Raw genomic sequence first — 13,058 nt, forward strand, 5'->3', positions numbered from 1 at the left:
TAGATTGTATTTGCTTAAGTCCAGTTCTCATTCCATAGGTTATCAGGGAGATTACGCCACAGGGCAAGGGGCCTCCATCAGCAGGGACCAGCCAGAAAAAAACAGCTGTGTGTTGGGTCTTTCCAAACCCAGGACCAAGCCAGTGTTGAGTACATAAGAGGCCTTCAGTGGATACAGAAGGCATAAGTTAATTTTGTTTGTGAATGAATAAATAAAAAGACTTTCAGAAATCTATTGGGATGAGGCTCCATGAAACTATATTTACTCGAAACCTTAGTTAAGGGATTGAATTTAAACAGTTTTTAATTTCTCTATGAGATTATTTCTGTCCCTTTTGAAGGGTGAAATAATTTTTAAACATATATCATCTGTAAAATAATCTGTTCATTTAAATGCAGTATCGTGTTATAATTGTTAACAGTTCCAGATAGCCAACATCATTGTGAGAATGTCTTTATGTGATCAAACCTTAAAGTCATTTTTCTTAGCATAAGTGGCATCAGCCAACCACAGAATTTTTTAAGTCCCACTTTTTTCTCATACCCCACCAAAATTTCTTAATACCATTAAAATCCAAATATTTCTTTAAAATCATTCATGAAAAAGATTCTTAGAATTAACACCTCAATTGGCCAAGCACCAGGAAGCCACATTACAGCTACTGCAATACACGGAGACCGTCTGTCACCAATCATTTCCTTCTAGCACGTCTGTTCTAGGCCCCTTCTCTTCCCTCCACACCCCATTGCATCATTTCTTCAGCTCATGAAAACTGAGCTTGCTGGACGTGAGAAACCTGCCAGTGTGCCGCTGTGTGAACCATCACATTTTGCTGCTGCCTTTCTGCAGTCCTGAAGCCAGCAAGTAACTGCTCAGTAAGCATCTCTAATACAGCTTCCCTGGGCCCCTCTGTGTCTGTGGCGGGCTGGGGCCTGCTCCCCTGTCTCCTAGCCTCTCTGAGTGCCTGAAGGCACCCCCCCAGCGCTTCTGCATAACTCTCAAAGCCTCAGGTGGACAGGGCAGAGAGAGCACCCTCCCCACTGACTGTCTCCTCACTCTCCCTGGCATCGCTCACTTGCTTCACGTGCCATGAGGGTGATGAACCCACACACTCTGGAACACATTCTTTGGCGTCCTGTGCCGTCTGGCCCTCTGAGGGACATTCTTCATGATCCTTGCCGCATCTGCAATGGGAATGCAAATATCTTATTCTCCAAAACTTTCTTTTGAAGCCTCTGTGGTTTCATGATTATTCACACTGTTCCCAGTGTCAACGCAAGGCTGGGCAGCACGACTTCCTCCAGCGCAGTCTGCAGAAATCCGGAGTCGAGAAGCCTGTGTCCTAGCACTGCCCCTATCCTAGGTCATGAAAGACTGTGAGTGATGTTCAAGACACCTCTGTAAGAAGGTGTCTGATCTTTACCCAGTTTCAACCTTGCAGGCAAGCCTAGGGGCCATAATTTGCCAGATGGATGGCTGCATAAACCAGACCATGGATAAACAAAGGCCATTCCTGCACCTTCACCCCCACCCCAGGATCTCGTTCCCTCCCCACAACAGTGCCCGCGGCAGCCCCGCCCCACCACCCAGCCCTGCTGACCTGTCAGTACCAGGTGTGTGAAGCACATGCCCTCAGCGCATCTCTGCCTTGCCCGGGGCCAGCAGGTGCGCACTGGAATGCTACGGACCAACCAAGTCACCCGGCCAGCCCTGACCCCGGCGAGTGGAATGGGGTGCACCCTGGGGATCCCCACATGGCGGCCAAGGCCTTAGGGATACCAGCATCTCGCTCCCTGAATAGACTCCAGGCACAAAGCGGAGCCAGCCCAGGGCGTGCCTAGGCGCACCCTCCCCAGCCCAGGCCCCATGCATAAGGAGTGCTCCATGTCAGCATGCTTGGTGGGCCCCATTGATTTTTAGAGACCGGTTTTACTATGTTGCGCAGTTTGGTCTCCAACCTCCTAGGTCCAAGCAGTCCTTCCACCTCCGTCTCCCAAGTCGCTGGGATTACAGGCGCGTGCCACCACGCTCAGTGCTGTTGACTTTCATGTGAATAGGAAATAAGTTTTGGTGTTTGTTTTTGGTTTTTTTTAAGTGGGACTCCTGTTTTTAAAAATGGATCAATTTGTCTGGGGTGCAAGCTACTTCTGTGCTTAAAGGTGGAAGTAAGTTCATGCGTGAAAGAAGTCTTGTCTAATTGAAACACGGCATCATGGTTAATAATAAAATGTTATCTGATCTGAGATCAGCTGTTTTTGTGAGAATGCTAATGTGCCATTCCTGATTAGTCTGCATGTTTTTTGGGTTTTTTTTAATTCTGGGGGCAGAGGAACACAGATCATCACATCCAGTTGGTAGTTCTTATGCCACTATAGTACAACTTGAAATCCTTTTTAAGTAGAGGAAACAGTGTTGTATTCATTTCCTATTGCTGTTATAACAAATTACTACATATTTAAGTAGCTTAAAACAACACAAATATATTATCTTAGAGTTCTGGAGGTCAGAAGTCTAGAACAAGTGGGCCTTCCTTCTGGAGGCTCTAGGGCAGAGCCCCTTTCCCTGCCCTTTCCAGCTGTTAGGGACTGCAGCTCACAGCCCAGCATCACTCCAACCTCTGCTTGTTCCTACATCTGTTTCTTTGCCTCTGCCTCTTCTGCCTCCTTCTTTCTCTTATAGGGACCCTTGTGATGACATTGGGCCCACCAAATAATCCAGGATCGTCTCTGCATCTCTCAAGATCTTTAATTTAATCTTATCAGCAAAGTCCCTGCACCATGTAAGGTAACATATTCATAGTAGTAAGTGTTCAATAAAGAGATATTAAAGATAGCCGCATTTTTTATTAGACCTTCTCACAGCTTCCGGGGATTCGATGGAGATATCTTTGGCGGCCGTTATTCTGCCCATCACAGGTACATGCGGTAGGCGCTTCCACTGCCAGGATTTCGGTGGGTTTGACTGGAGTCTGCAGATAAGCAGTTGGAGTCAAGCACTCCTGCTTCTTCCCTTGCTGGAAAGATGCGGTGGCTTTGAGTGATATCCCAGAATCTTGATTCTTCCGTCTGCAAAATGTGCGTAGGATGTCTGAATCACACTGTTGTTGTGAGAAGTTCTAGATGGAATATTCTCTAATATTGCAAGCTTAGGCCAGCATCTAGCCCAATTCCTTGTATGTAATGGAAATTCTTAAGATGTCAGGGCTCCCCTCTCCATCTCTCTCCTTTTTCCTTGCCTTCTAAGGAAGACATTTTTTCTGAGGCCTCCACAGCATTCTTGATCACTTGTACTGTAGAGTAACTTTAAGGTTATTGTAATATAGAACTTCGTAGTATGAAGGTCAAGTTTTTATTTAAAGGAAAAAAGGGAGGGGCCTCTAAGATATCATTTCTCTGCAGACATTAATTGGTGTCATACTTCAAGAAAAATGGCTAGAAGAGAGTGGTGAGTGGAAAGCTGGCCAGTGCCCTGGAGGCTGGTCCTTCTTTGAGCTCTCCCAGACTTGGTTCTGCCGCCAGCATCTACTATGCAACCTGGGCAAGTTATTTCCCCTCTGGACCTCGGCTTCCACATAATAAGCACATTGGAGAAATCATTTTTAAGACTATCCAGCTCTTATACCTGATAATACTTAAATTTTATAGAGTACCCATATTTTTGGCTGGGTGCAGTGACTCACACCTATAATCCCAGCATTTTGGGAAGCCAGGGCGGGCAGATCACTGGAGCCCAGGAGTTCGACACCAGCCTGGGCAATACAGTGAAACCCTGGCTCTACAAATGGTATACAAATTCTAAGAATACAAAAACTAGCTGGACATGGTGGCAGACACCTGTAGTCTTAGCTACCCGGGAGGCTGAGGTGGGAGGATCACCTGAGCCCAGGACGTCAAGGCTGCAGTGAGCTGTGATTGTACCACTGCACTCCAGCCTGGGTGAGAGAGAAGACCCTGTCTCAAGAAAAATAAATAAATAATATAGTAACCAATTCTCAAATAAGACCATGATGGCAGCAACTTGCCCTAAAGGTTGCCCTTATATTTAACAAATTAGAGATAGTTATTAGGAACTAGAATTATATAAAAGCTACATATTAATTTTTGTTTTCATTATTTATGTTAAGCATAAAGGAAAAATACTGACAGTGAGAATTATAATTAAAAGGGAAAAGAGATTACTTGGTATTCAATTTTCTGAGAACAACCCCTATCAGATCTCCACCAGGGAACGTCACAGATCACCTAGGCCCGAGGGCAGGCACCAGAGGGTAGAGAACGGTGCAGGGAAGGAAATGGCTCCCGGCCTCATGTACAGCCACAGCCTGGGGTCCGTCCAGCATGAGGTCCACACCCAGAGCACATGCTGAATCCCACGCCCAGCCTTATGTTGAACCTCCTGGATCAGAACCTCTAGAAGGAGGATAGTATTTGTGTTTATAAGAAGCTCTCCAGGTGATTTTGATGTGTTGCATTGGTTCAGAACCATCAATCTGCACCAGCAGCTTTGCAGGAATAAAGTCTCCTGAGGAGGGGAGGTTTAATGTGTTGTTCCATCTTGCTACCACCATCATTGCTGTTAAATCCACCTCCTCCCCCTTCACTATCCAAAAAAGGAAGTGACCGGCTACCAAGGTGTCTACCTTTTGGCCAGTCGGGCTAACAATAGATTTACCTCTCATCTTCCAGGATGCTACTCTCTCCTGGTTTTCCACCCACCAGTCACTCCCCAGCCCACTGTGCGTGCCTTCGGTCCTTTCTGACCTCTTCACACCAGAGTCCTTGGATCTCTTCTCTATTTACCTTCACTTCCCTGGTGATCCCATCACATCCCATGACTTTAAATATAATCTCTGTCTGACAACTCCCACAGATAATCTCCAGATTAGACTTCTCCCCCAAACCTAGACCTGCTCATTCTGCTGCCCGCTGGACATCTCCACTTGATGCCTCCTAGGTGCCTCAAACTTACTCCGGGCAAATCTGAGCTTCCTGTCTTCTCCATCGGCCCTCTCTCCTCCTCCAGTTTTTCCAACCAAATACTTAGGAACCTTGCTTTTCCTTTCTCTCACATCCCACGAGTGTGAGGTGTCAAGAAATCCCACTGGCACCACTGAAGAAACACCAAGAGCTCCAGTACCTCTTGCCGCCTGCGCTGCCCCCTGGCTCTGTCTGGATCTCTGCAGGAACCTTGCAGCTGCTCCTCCTGTGTCCACTCTTATCTCCCCGTTGTCTGTTCTCCACACAGCAGCCAGAGAGATCCTTTCAAATTGTGAGTCCGTTCATTTCAGTCCTCTGATCAGAACCCTCCGATGACTCCCATTTTTTGCAGAGTGAAATGCAAAGGCCTTACAGAGGCTACACGACCTATATCATCTGACTCCAACCTAAGCCGTTACGCCTCTTACCTGCTCATCTCCCATCTCCCGCTTCCTCCCTCCACTCCAGCTCATGCCTTCTTGCTGTTCTCTGAAGTCACCAGATGCATTTTTGCCTTAAGGTCTTGGCAATACCTTTTCCCTCTGCCTGGAATGCTCTTCCCCCAGATATCCACATGATTCAATTCTTTACTGTCCTCTGGTCTTGCTGCGGTATTACCTTCTCAATGAAACATGCCCTGACTACCTTATTTAAAAATGCAGGCCCTGCTCATGATCCTTCTTATCCTGTTCTGGGGTATGTTTGTTTGTTTGTTTGTTTGTTTTCCCCAAACCATTTACTGTCTTATAATATAATGAATAGTTTACTTGTCTTTTGTGTTTTTTGTTTATTGCTGTTTTCCTTTCACCTCTGCCATCCCAGCGTCAGCTCCAATAGGGCAGGAATTTTTGTCTTCTTCGTTCCCTGATACAGCCCAAGAGTCCCAAGAGTCCGTCCTGTAGTAGGTGCTCAATAAATAGATATTAAAGATAGCAGCATTTTTTAGGCCTTATAGAAAAAACAAAGCTAGCAGATTTTTTTTTTCTCCTAAGTATTTATTCTGTTATGCATTTAAACTATGGTCTATTTGAGAGTAGGAATTATATCTTTTATTGGCTCATTCAGAAAGGGGAGGAAATTAGGCCAGATTTTCTGTTTTATTCAGTTGTATGATTACGTATGGCATTTATTTGATGACCTCTAAGGATAGAAACAAATGCTGTGTAATACATGTAATTGTAACTTCAAAATGTGGCTCGTGGACAGGGGCCGGCATGTGAACGCACCGGCTTGAATTCGCCTGCACGCCCTACGGGTTGCTAAGATGCCTCAGCAGAGCCCAAGCCTCTGTAGACAAGTCTGAAAAGGGCTGCTTTTCAGAATATGAACTGGACTCTGCTTTTTGTAATACACTTGATATATTCTAATTCAAAATTTAGTCATGTCTGCATACAATGACATACATTTCTTGTATCCCCATGATGGTGGTAGCAAGAAGGAAGACACTGCACAGCACATTCAACTCCCCTCCTCGGGGAACTGTTTATTCCTGCAAAGCTGCTGGCGCAGATCGATGGTTCTGAACCAGTGGAACACATCAAAATCATCTGGAGAGCTTTTGAAACAGACAAATGTTATCCTCCTAGAGATTCTGATCCAGGAGGTCCAGCACAAGGCTGGGCATGGGATTCAGCCTGCACTCTGGGTGTGGACCTCATGCTGATGGGTACCAGGCTGTGGCTGTACATGAGGCCATGAGCCATTTCCTTCCCTGCACCCTTCTCTACCCTCCTGTGCCTGCCCTCAGGCCCAGGTGGACTGTGATGTTCCCCGGTGGAGATCTGATACAGATTTTTCTCAGAAAATTGAATACAAACTATTCTCTCTTCCCTTTTAACTGTAATTCTCACTATCACTACCACATCCCTGTTTCCTTAGAAGCTACAAAGTTAAGATGGACTTGCAACGTTGTGTCCAAAAGTTTCCTAATCTGAAGCTCTACGCCCGGGCTGGAAATCTGGGCCGGCTTTCTGTGTCAAGAGTGGGATGTTTCATTCTGTGTGTTAGGATTTCAAGTAGCGAAGTTTCTGACCGTCTGTGATGATAGATAACAAGATTTCTCAGTGAGATGAGAAAGCAGTGGTCACAAAAAAAGAGAACTATTATGACACCACATAGCTGCATTCTGACCTTGGGGAAAATAGGCTTCCCATTAGCTTTCTGGCTGGCCTTCTCTGTGTTTGTTACCCCAGCCTGCTCTAGGAATAGCAGGGCTGATTCTTACCTTCTCACTCTCACCGCCCTACTGTTTTCCATACACTAGACTCCTCACATCCGTGGACCTCACATGCTCAGTTTTGATCCTGTGGTCCATGATATGTGTTAATTGGAGATTTTGAGAAAATATGCCTTACAGGAATGCCCAGCATTTGCATCTGACATCTTAATATACCTCCGAACCTGTAAAGCACTAAGAAAGTAACTTAAGGAAAAGTGACCTGAAAAGTGAATTAAAATTAAAACTGGTATTAGAAATGTAGGGAAGGGAAGCAGGTGTAAGTAAGCCATGGTTTGAAACCTTCATAGTGGGTAAAATCCTTTGGCCTACTAATATCACGCAGAGAGAGCTAGTCTGAGGAAATCACTAGCTGTAAGGACAAACATGCATAGACAGGGATAAGCAATTATATGTCATGGTGAAAAACCAAAAACCACTTAAACATTAAAGGTGTAGTTATATATCCAAAATGAACAGCGGCCACAACGATACTCATGAAATAAGTACAAAAAAATCGGGATTTTAAAATACACAGTGTGATATCAACTATTTTTTTAATTGTATAATAACATGTATAGAAAATATCTATAAGGAAAGGTACCAAAACATTAACGATGATTTCAGAGTGCCTGGATTATGGGAGATTTTGTTTCTTTATTCTTTATTTTCTATAATAAGCTTGTGTTTTTCAGAATACCACAGTAAGCATCTATTACAACAATACAACGCAGTTCTAAAATAAACATGTATTACTCAGAGAAAGAAATTAATTACTTTTGGAAAAAAAGTAATGCTCTTTAGCCAGAAAATAAAAATTTTATGAGGATAATTATACGCTACAGAGTTATTCCTATTCATGGGGCTATGCAAATGTATTTTTCCCACTATGTTCCTGGTAGCTTGAAGAACATAATTCTTAATTTTTGATTGGTGGTTTATGTGCTAAACAAGGCTGAATGAATCTGCATCTTTTTTAGTTGTGTAATTTTTAGCATTTAAACCTTTTTAAAATCATTAGTCATTTCTCCTAGTAGGAATAACAACTTTAGTAGGCTTTAAACAACTTTAGTAGTTTGACGTTGGTTGTTTCACTCAGAAAAATGGGTTCAAACTTCAGGCCTTGTTACTGTTATTATTTTTAAACTTCTTTTTTTTTTTTTAGAGACATGGTCTTGCTTTGTCACCCAGGCTGGGGTGCAGTGGCATGATGACAGCTCACTACAGCCTCCAACTCTTGGGTTCGAGCAGTCCTCACACCCCACGGCCACCTCCGCCTCCTGAGTAGCTGGAACTATAGGCATGCACCACCATGCCTGGATAGTTTTTTAAAATTTTTTGTAGAGATGGGGTCTTGCTTTATTGTCCAGGCTGGTCTCAAACTCCTGGGCTCAAGGGATCTTCCCTGCTCGACCTCCCAAAGTACTGGGAACATAGGTGTGAGCCGCCGCACCTCTCCTAAAACTTCATACCTTTATTTTCTGCAGAGTAATTCTAAGTATTCAACAAGTAAATATTAAAATACTATGTATTTATAAAGACAAATATGTAGGAAACTATTGAAATTTAGTTAAGATCAATTGAGATTTATAGACAAAGTTAGCTTTGAATTTAGATGGCCTTTTTGCCATTTATAGCAAAATTATCTTTATAAATAGGAAGAGTACGTAAACCTTTACTTGAAAATTAAAAGTGACTATAAAGTTTCTAAATATGTAGTGACATTGTAAGCCTTACTTGAATTTGCCTTTTTGACTCTTTGCAGTCCGGGACCATGTCTGGAGAACTGCCACCAAACATTAACATCAAGGAACCTCGATGGGATCAAAGCACTTTCATTGGACGAGCCAATCATTTCTTCACTGTAACTGACCCCAGGAACATTCTGTTAACAAACGAACAACTAGAGAGTGCAAGAAAAATAGTACGTGATTACAGGTAACATTAATTATTGTTTTTTGGTTCAATGTATAAATAGATCATCATGTTAGGCTGTTATCTTTAAACCTTCACTTAGTGATTTTTACAACCTTTTTTTTTTTTTTTTGCAATGGAATTCTTTTGACCAAAAAAAAAAAAAGGGAAGAGTAAAAAGACTTGTTGTATCCCTCATTGCTCGCCCTTAACACAAATATCTAGGGTTCATATTAACCTGACAATGAGAGTCACCCCTCTGTGTTGTGGATACCAATCCCTTTCTCCTGGCAGCTTGCCTTCTGTTCTCCAATAGCACCACCACCTCCGCTATGACATCCACAACCCCTCCATGCATTTTTCTGTCTCTGGACAGAAACAGCATTATGCAAAAACAAATTGCCAAGAATCAGGGGTAGTTTGGTTCCTTCTGAATTGTAGGCCCAGTAAGTAAAATCCTGTAGGTAGGAGCTCAGATGGCAAGGGTGCTGCTGGCAATGCCTACAGGGACTGCAGATGTGGAATGCACGCCATCAGCTGAGAGAAGCAAACAGGAGGGAAGAGAAGATGCTACCAGTGTAGAGATATTCCATCCAAGGCAGCAGTTGGCCACTTTTTCTGTAAACGATCACATAGGAACTATTTCAGGCTTTGTGGGTCATTGTCACATATTATTCTTAAATTTTTATTTGTGTTTTTTGTTTGTTTGTTTTAACAATCCTTTAAAAAAAATGTAAAAACCTCTTACCTAGCAGGGCACACAGGCCACGACCAGTAGTTTGCTGACTCCTGCACTAGGGGAAAGTCAATCCAAAGCTGGGGACTGGATTGTTAGAAGCTTTGTGCCTAAACGTGCCCAGAAGTGATACATCAGAAGCAGGTCCTTAACCATCATCTAGGTAGAGAGAGAACCAACGACAGCCAATAAACACTGAGTCTGGCCAAGTACTGCCATGTGCCAATGTGCGTAAAGAGGGAATATACAGACAGCAGATATACAAACAGCAGAACATCCTGGAGCCTTATGAGGAAATAGTGAAGACAGGCCAAAGCCATAGAAAGCGGAGAGGTTGAGATGAAAAGACAACTACGTGGTTGAAAAGAAGATGGCATAAGGAACATTGCCAAGAACCAAAAAATGTGATTGAAATTGAAAGGTTTACTGGAGGCAGTGGTAAAGAACCAACATCAGAAATCACACAGTAAGAAAAAGAATTACCGGCCGGGCTCGGTGGCTCACGCCTGTAATCCCAGGACTTTGGGAGGCCGAGGCGGGCAGATCACAAGGTCAGGAGATTGAGACCATCCTGGCTAACACGGTGAAACCCCATCTCTACTAAAAATACAAAAAAATTAGCCAGGCGAGGTGGCGGGCGCCTGTAGTCTCAGCTACTCGGGAGACAGAGGCAGGAGAATGGCGTGAATCCAGGAGGCGGAGCTTGCAGTGAGCCAAGATCGCGCCACTGCACTCCAGCCTGGGTGACAGAGCGAGACTCTGTCTCAAAAAAAAAAAAAAAAAGAAAAAGAAAAAGACAAAGTAGAATTACCGATGGAGAGAATGAACCTGAGAAGCTTCCTGGGTGAAGACCAGAGGTCGGCAAACTTTCCGTAAAGGGCCAGACAAAAAGTATTTTAGGCTTTACAGGCCACGCATTCTTTGTCACATATTCTTGTTTGTTTTTACAACCCGCTAAAAATGTAAAAGCTATTCTGAGTTCACAGACATAGAGAAACAGGCCAGGCCATGGACTGGTGTTTGCCAGTCCCTGATATAGATGGAAAAGAAAGATATGAAAAAGACTTTATAAGAGGAAAAGAGAGTAGAGACTGAAGATGAAATTAAGTCGTGCTCCTAAAAGAGAAACTAAAAAAATTGCAAATAAGCAATATTAAATATATTTCATAGCAACAGAAAGTAAAATGGAATTCTCCTCAGGTGAGGAAAACCATTTCTCTAATTAAAGAGACCTGCCCTATTTCAAGCAGAGACACCCACACATGGCAATTTTTTTACTTTTGTTTTTTCTATAAACTTTTAAAACTTCCAAAAGCATCCATGAACAGGAAAACAAAAAAAGCTATTAAAAAAGAACCTGTCAGAAAGGGCTCAGTCTTTTCATCTTTATACTGAATGCCAGAAGATAGTAAGTAGGGTGTGCAAAGTTCTCAAGAGAATGAGTTGTCACTTGGGAATTTTAGAGCAGATCTTCTATTTCCAACAGCAACAGAAAATATGCAAGTGCGGCCAGGCACAGTGACTCATGCCTGTAATCCCAGTACTCTGGTAAGCCAAGGTGGGTGGATCGCCTGAGGTCAGGAGTTCGAGACCAGCCTGGCCAACATAGTAAACCCCGTCTCTACTAAGAAAAGTACAAAAAATTAGCTGGGCATGGTGGTACATGTCTGTAATCCCAGCTACTCGGGTGGCAGAGGCAGGAGAATCACTTGAACCCAGGAGGCAGAGATTGCAGTGAGCCGAGGTCATGCCACTGCACTCCAGCCTAGGCAACAAGCACGAAACTCCATCTCAACAAAAAAAAAAGAAAGAAAGAAAGAAAATATGTAAAATATGCAAGTGCATCAAACATAAACTCTTCATGAAACCTTCTTGGGTGGTCAAAAGATAACACAAAATAGAGTTAAAAAAAAATAAGCCGTAATATAAGGAGATTCCTCAAACAGTGAAACATGAATCACCGTGTGACCCAGCAATCCCACTTCTGGGTATATACCTGAAAGAAATGAAAGCAGGAACTCAAACAGATGCTTGTATACCCATGTGCATAGCAGCAGTATTCACAGTAGCCAAAAGCTGGAAGCAACCCAAGTGTGCATCAGCAGAGGAGTGGATGAGCAAATGTGGTCCCGCCGTACAATGGAATCCCATACCATGAAATATTATTCAGCCTTCAAAAGGAGGGGGATTCTGATGCATGCTACAACATGGTTGATCCATGAAGACATTATGATGAGTCAAATAAGCTAGTCACAAAAGAACAAATATTGCTGATTTCACTTATATGAGATACCTAGAGTAGTCAAATTCACAGAGACAGAAAGTAAAGGGGAAGTTGCCAGGGGCTGGGGGAAGAGGGAATGGGGAGTTAGTGTTTAATGGGCACATAGTTTTAGTTGGGGAAGATGAAAATGTTCTAGATGTGGTGGTTTGATAGTGGTGATGACCACACAATAATGTGAATGCACTTAATGCCACAGAATTGTATACTTAAAAATGATTAAAATGGCTGGGAGTGGTGGCTCATACCTATAATCCCAGCACTTTGGGAGGCCAAGGCAGGAGGATCACTTGAGGTCAGGAGTTTGAAACCAGCCTGACCAACATGGTGAAACCCCGTCTCTACTAAAAATACAAAAATTAGCTGAGCATGGTGATGCACACCTATAATCCCAGCTACTTGGGAGGCTGAGGCAGGAGAATCGCTGGAACTCATGAGGCGGAGGTTGCAGTGAGTTGAGATCGCACCACTCCACCCAGCCTGGGCAACAGAGCGAGACTTCATCTCAAAAGAAAAAAAAGGGGGGGGGTTAAAATGGTAAATTTTATGTTATGAATCTTTTACTACAACAAAAAAGAAATATAAGAAAGTCGTCATATAAATAGACAAGTGATGAATGTTGAAACACATTAAAATAGAAACAGTTGTACATCTAGTATGAAAGAGTGTATATAGAATAAAAGAAATTAAAAGTGGTTGTTTTTTTGTTTTGTTTTGTTTTGAGACGGAGTTTTTCTCTTGTTGCCCATGCCGGAGTGCAATGGCGCGATCTCGGCTCACCGCAACGTCTGCCTCCCGGGTTCAAGCAATTCTTCTGCCTCAGCCTCCTGAGTAGCTGGGATTACAGGCATGTGCCACCACACCTGGCTAATTTTGTATTTTTAGTACAGATGGGCTTTCTCCATGTTGGTTAGGCTGGTCTCAAACTCCCAACCT

General features: G+C 43.3%; 1 protein-coding gene across 14 annotated transcripts in view; it reads left to right on the plus strand.

Moving 5' to 3' along the window:
* The window catches only part of SFXN1 (sideroflexin 1), a 49,594-nt gene that overhangs the window by 4,250 nt on the left and 32,286 nt on the right, over positions 1-13,058 (plus strand). For 9 of the 14 annotated variants that reach the window (XM_015141436.3, XM_078003803.1, XM_028849076.2 and 6 more), the window contains 1 exon segment: positions 8,957-9,129. In XM_015141436.3, the coding sequence (XP_014996922.1) occupies positions 8,966-9,129 (164 nt within the window). In that variant the 5' untranslated portion in view covers positions 8,957-8,965. 14 annotated transcript variants of the gene reach the window in all.

Source organism: Macaca mulatta, chromosome 6 (assembly GCF_049350105.2).
Source record: "Macaca mulatta isolate MMU2019108-1 chromosome 6, T2T-MMU8v2.0, whole genome shotgun sequence".
Taxonomy (NCBI): Eukaryota; Metazoa; Chordata; class Mammalia; order Primates; family Cercopithecidae; genus Macaca; species Macaca mulatta.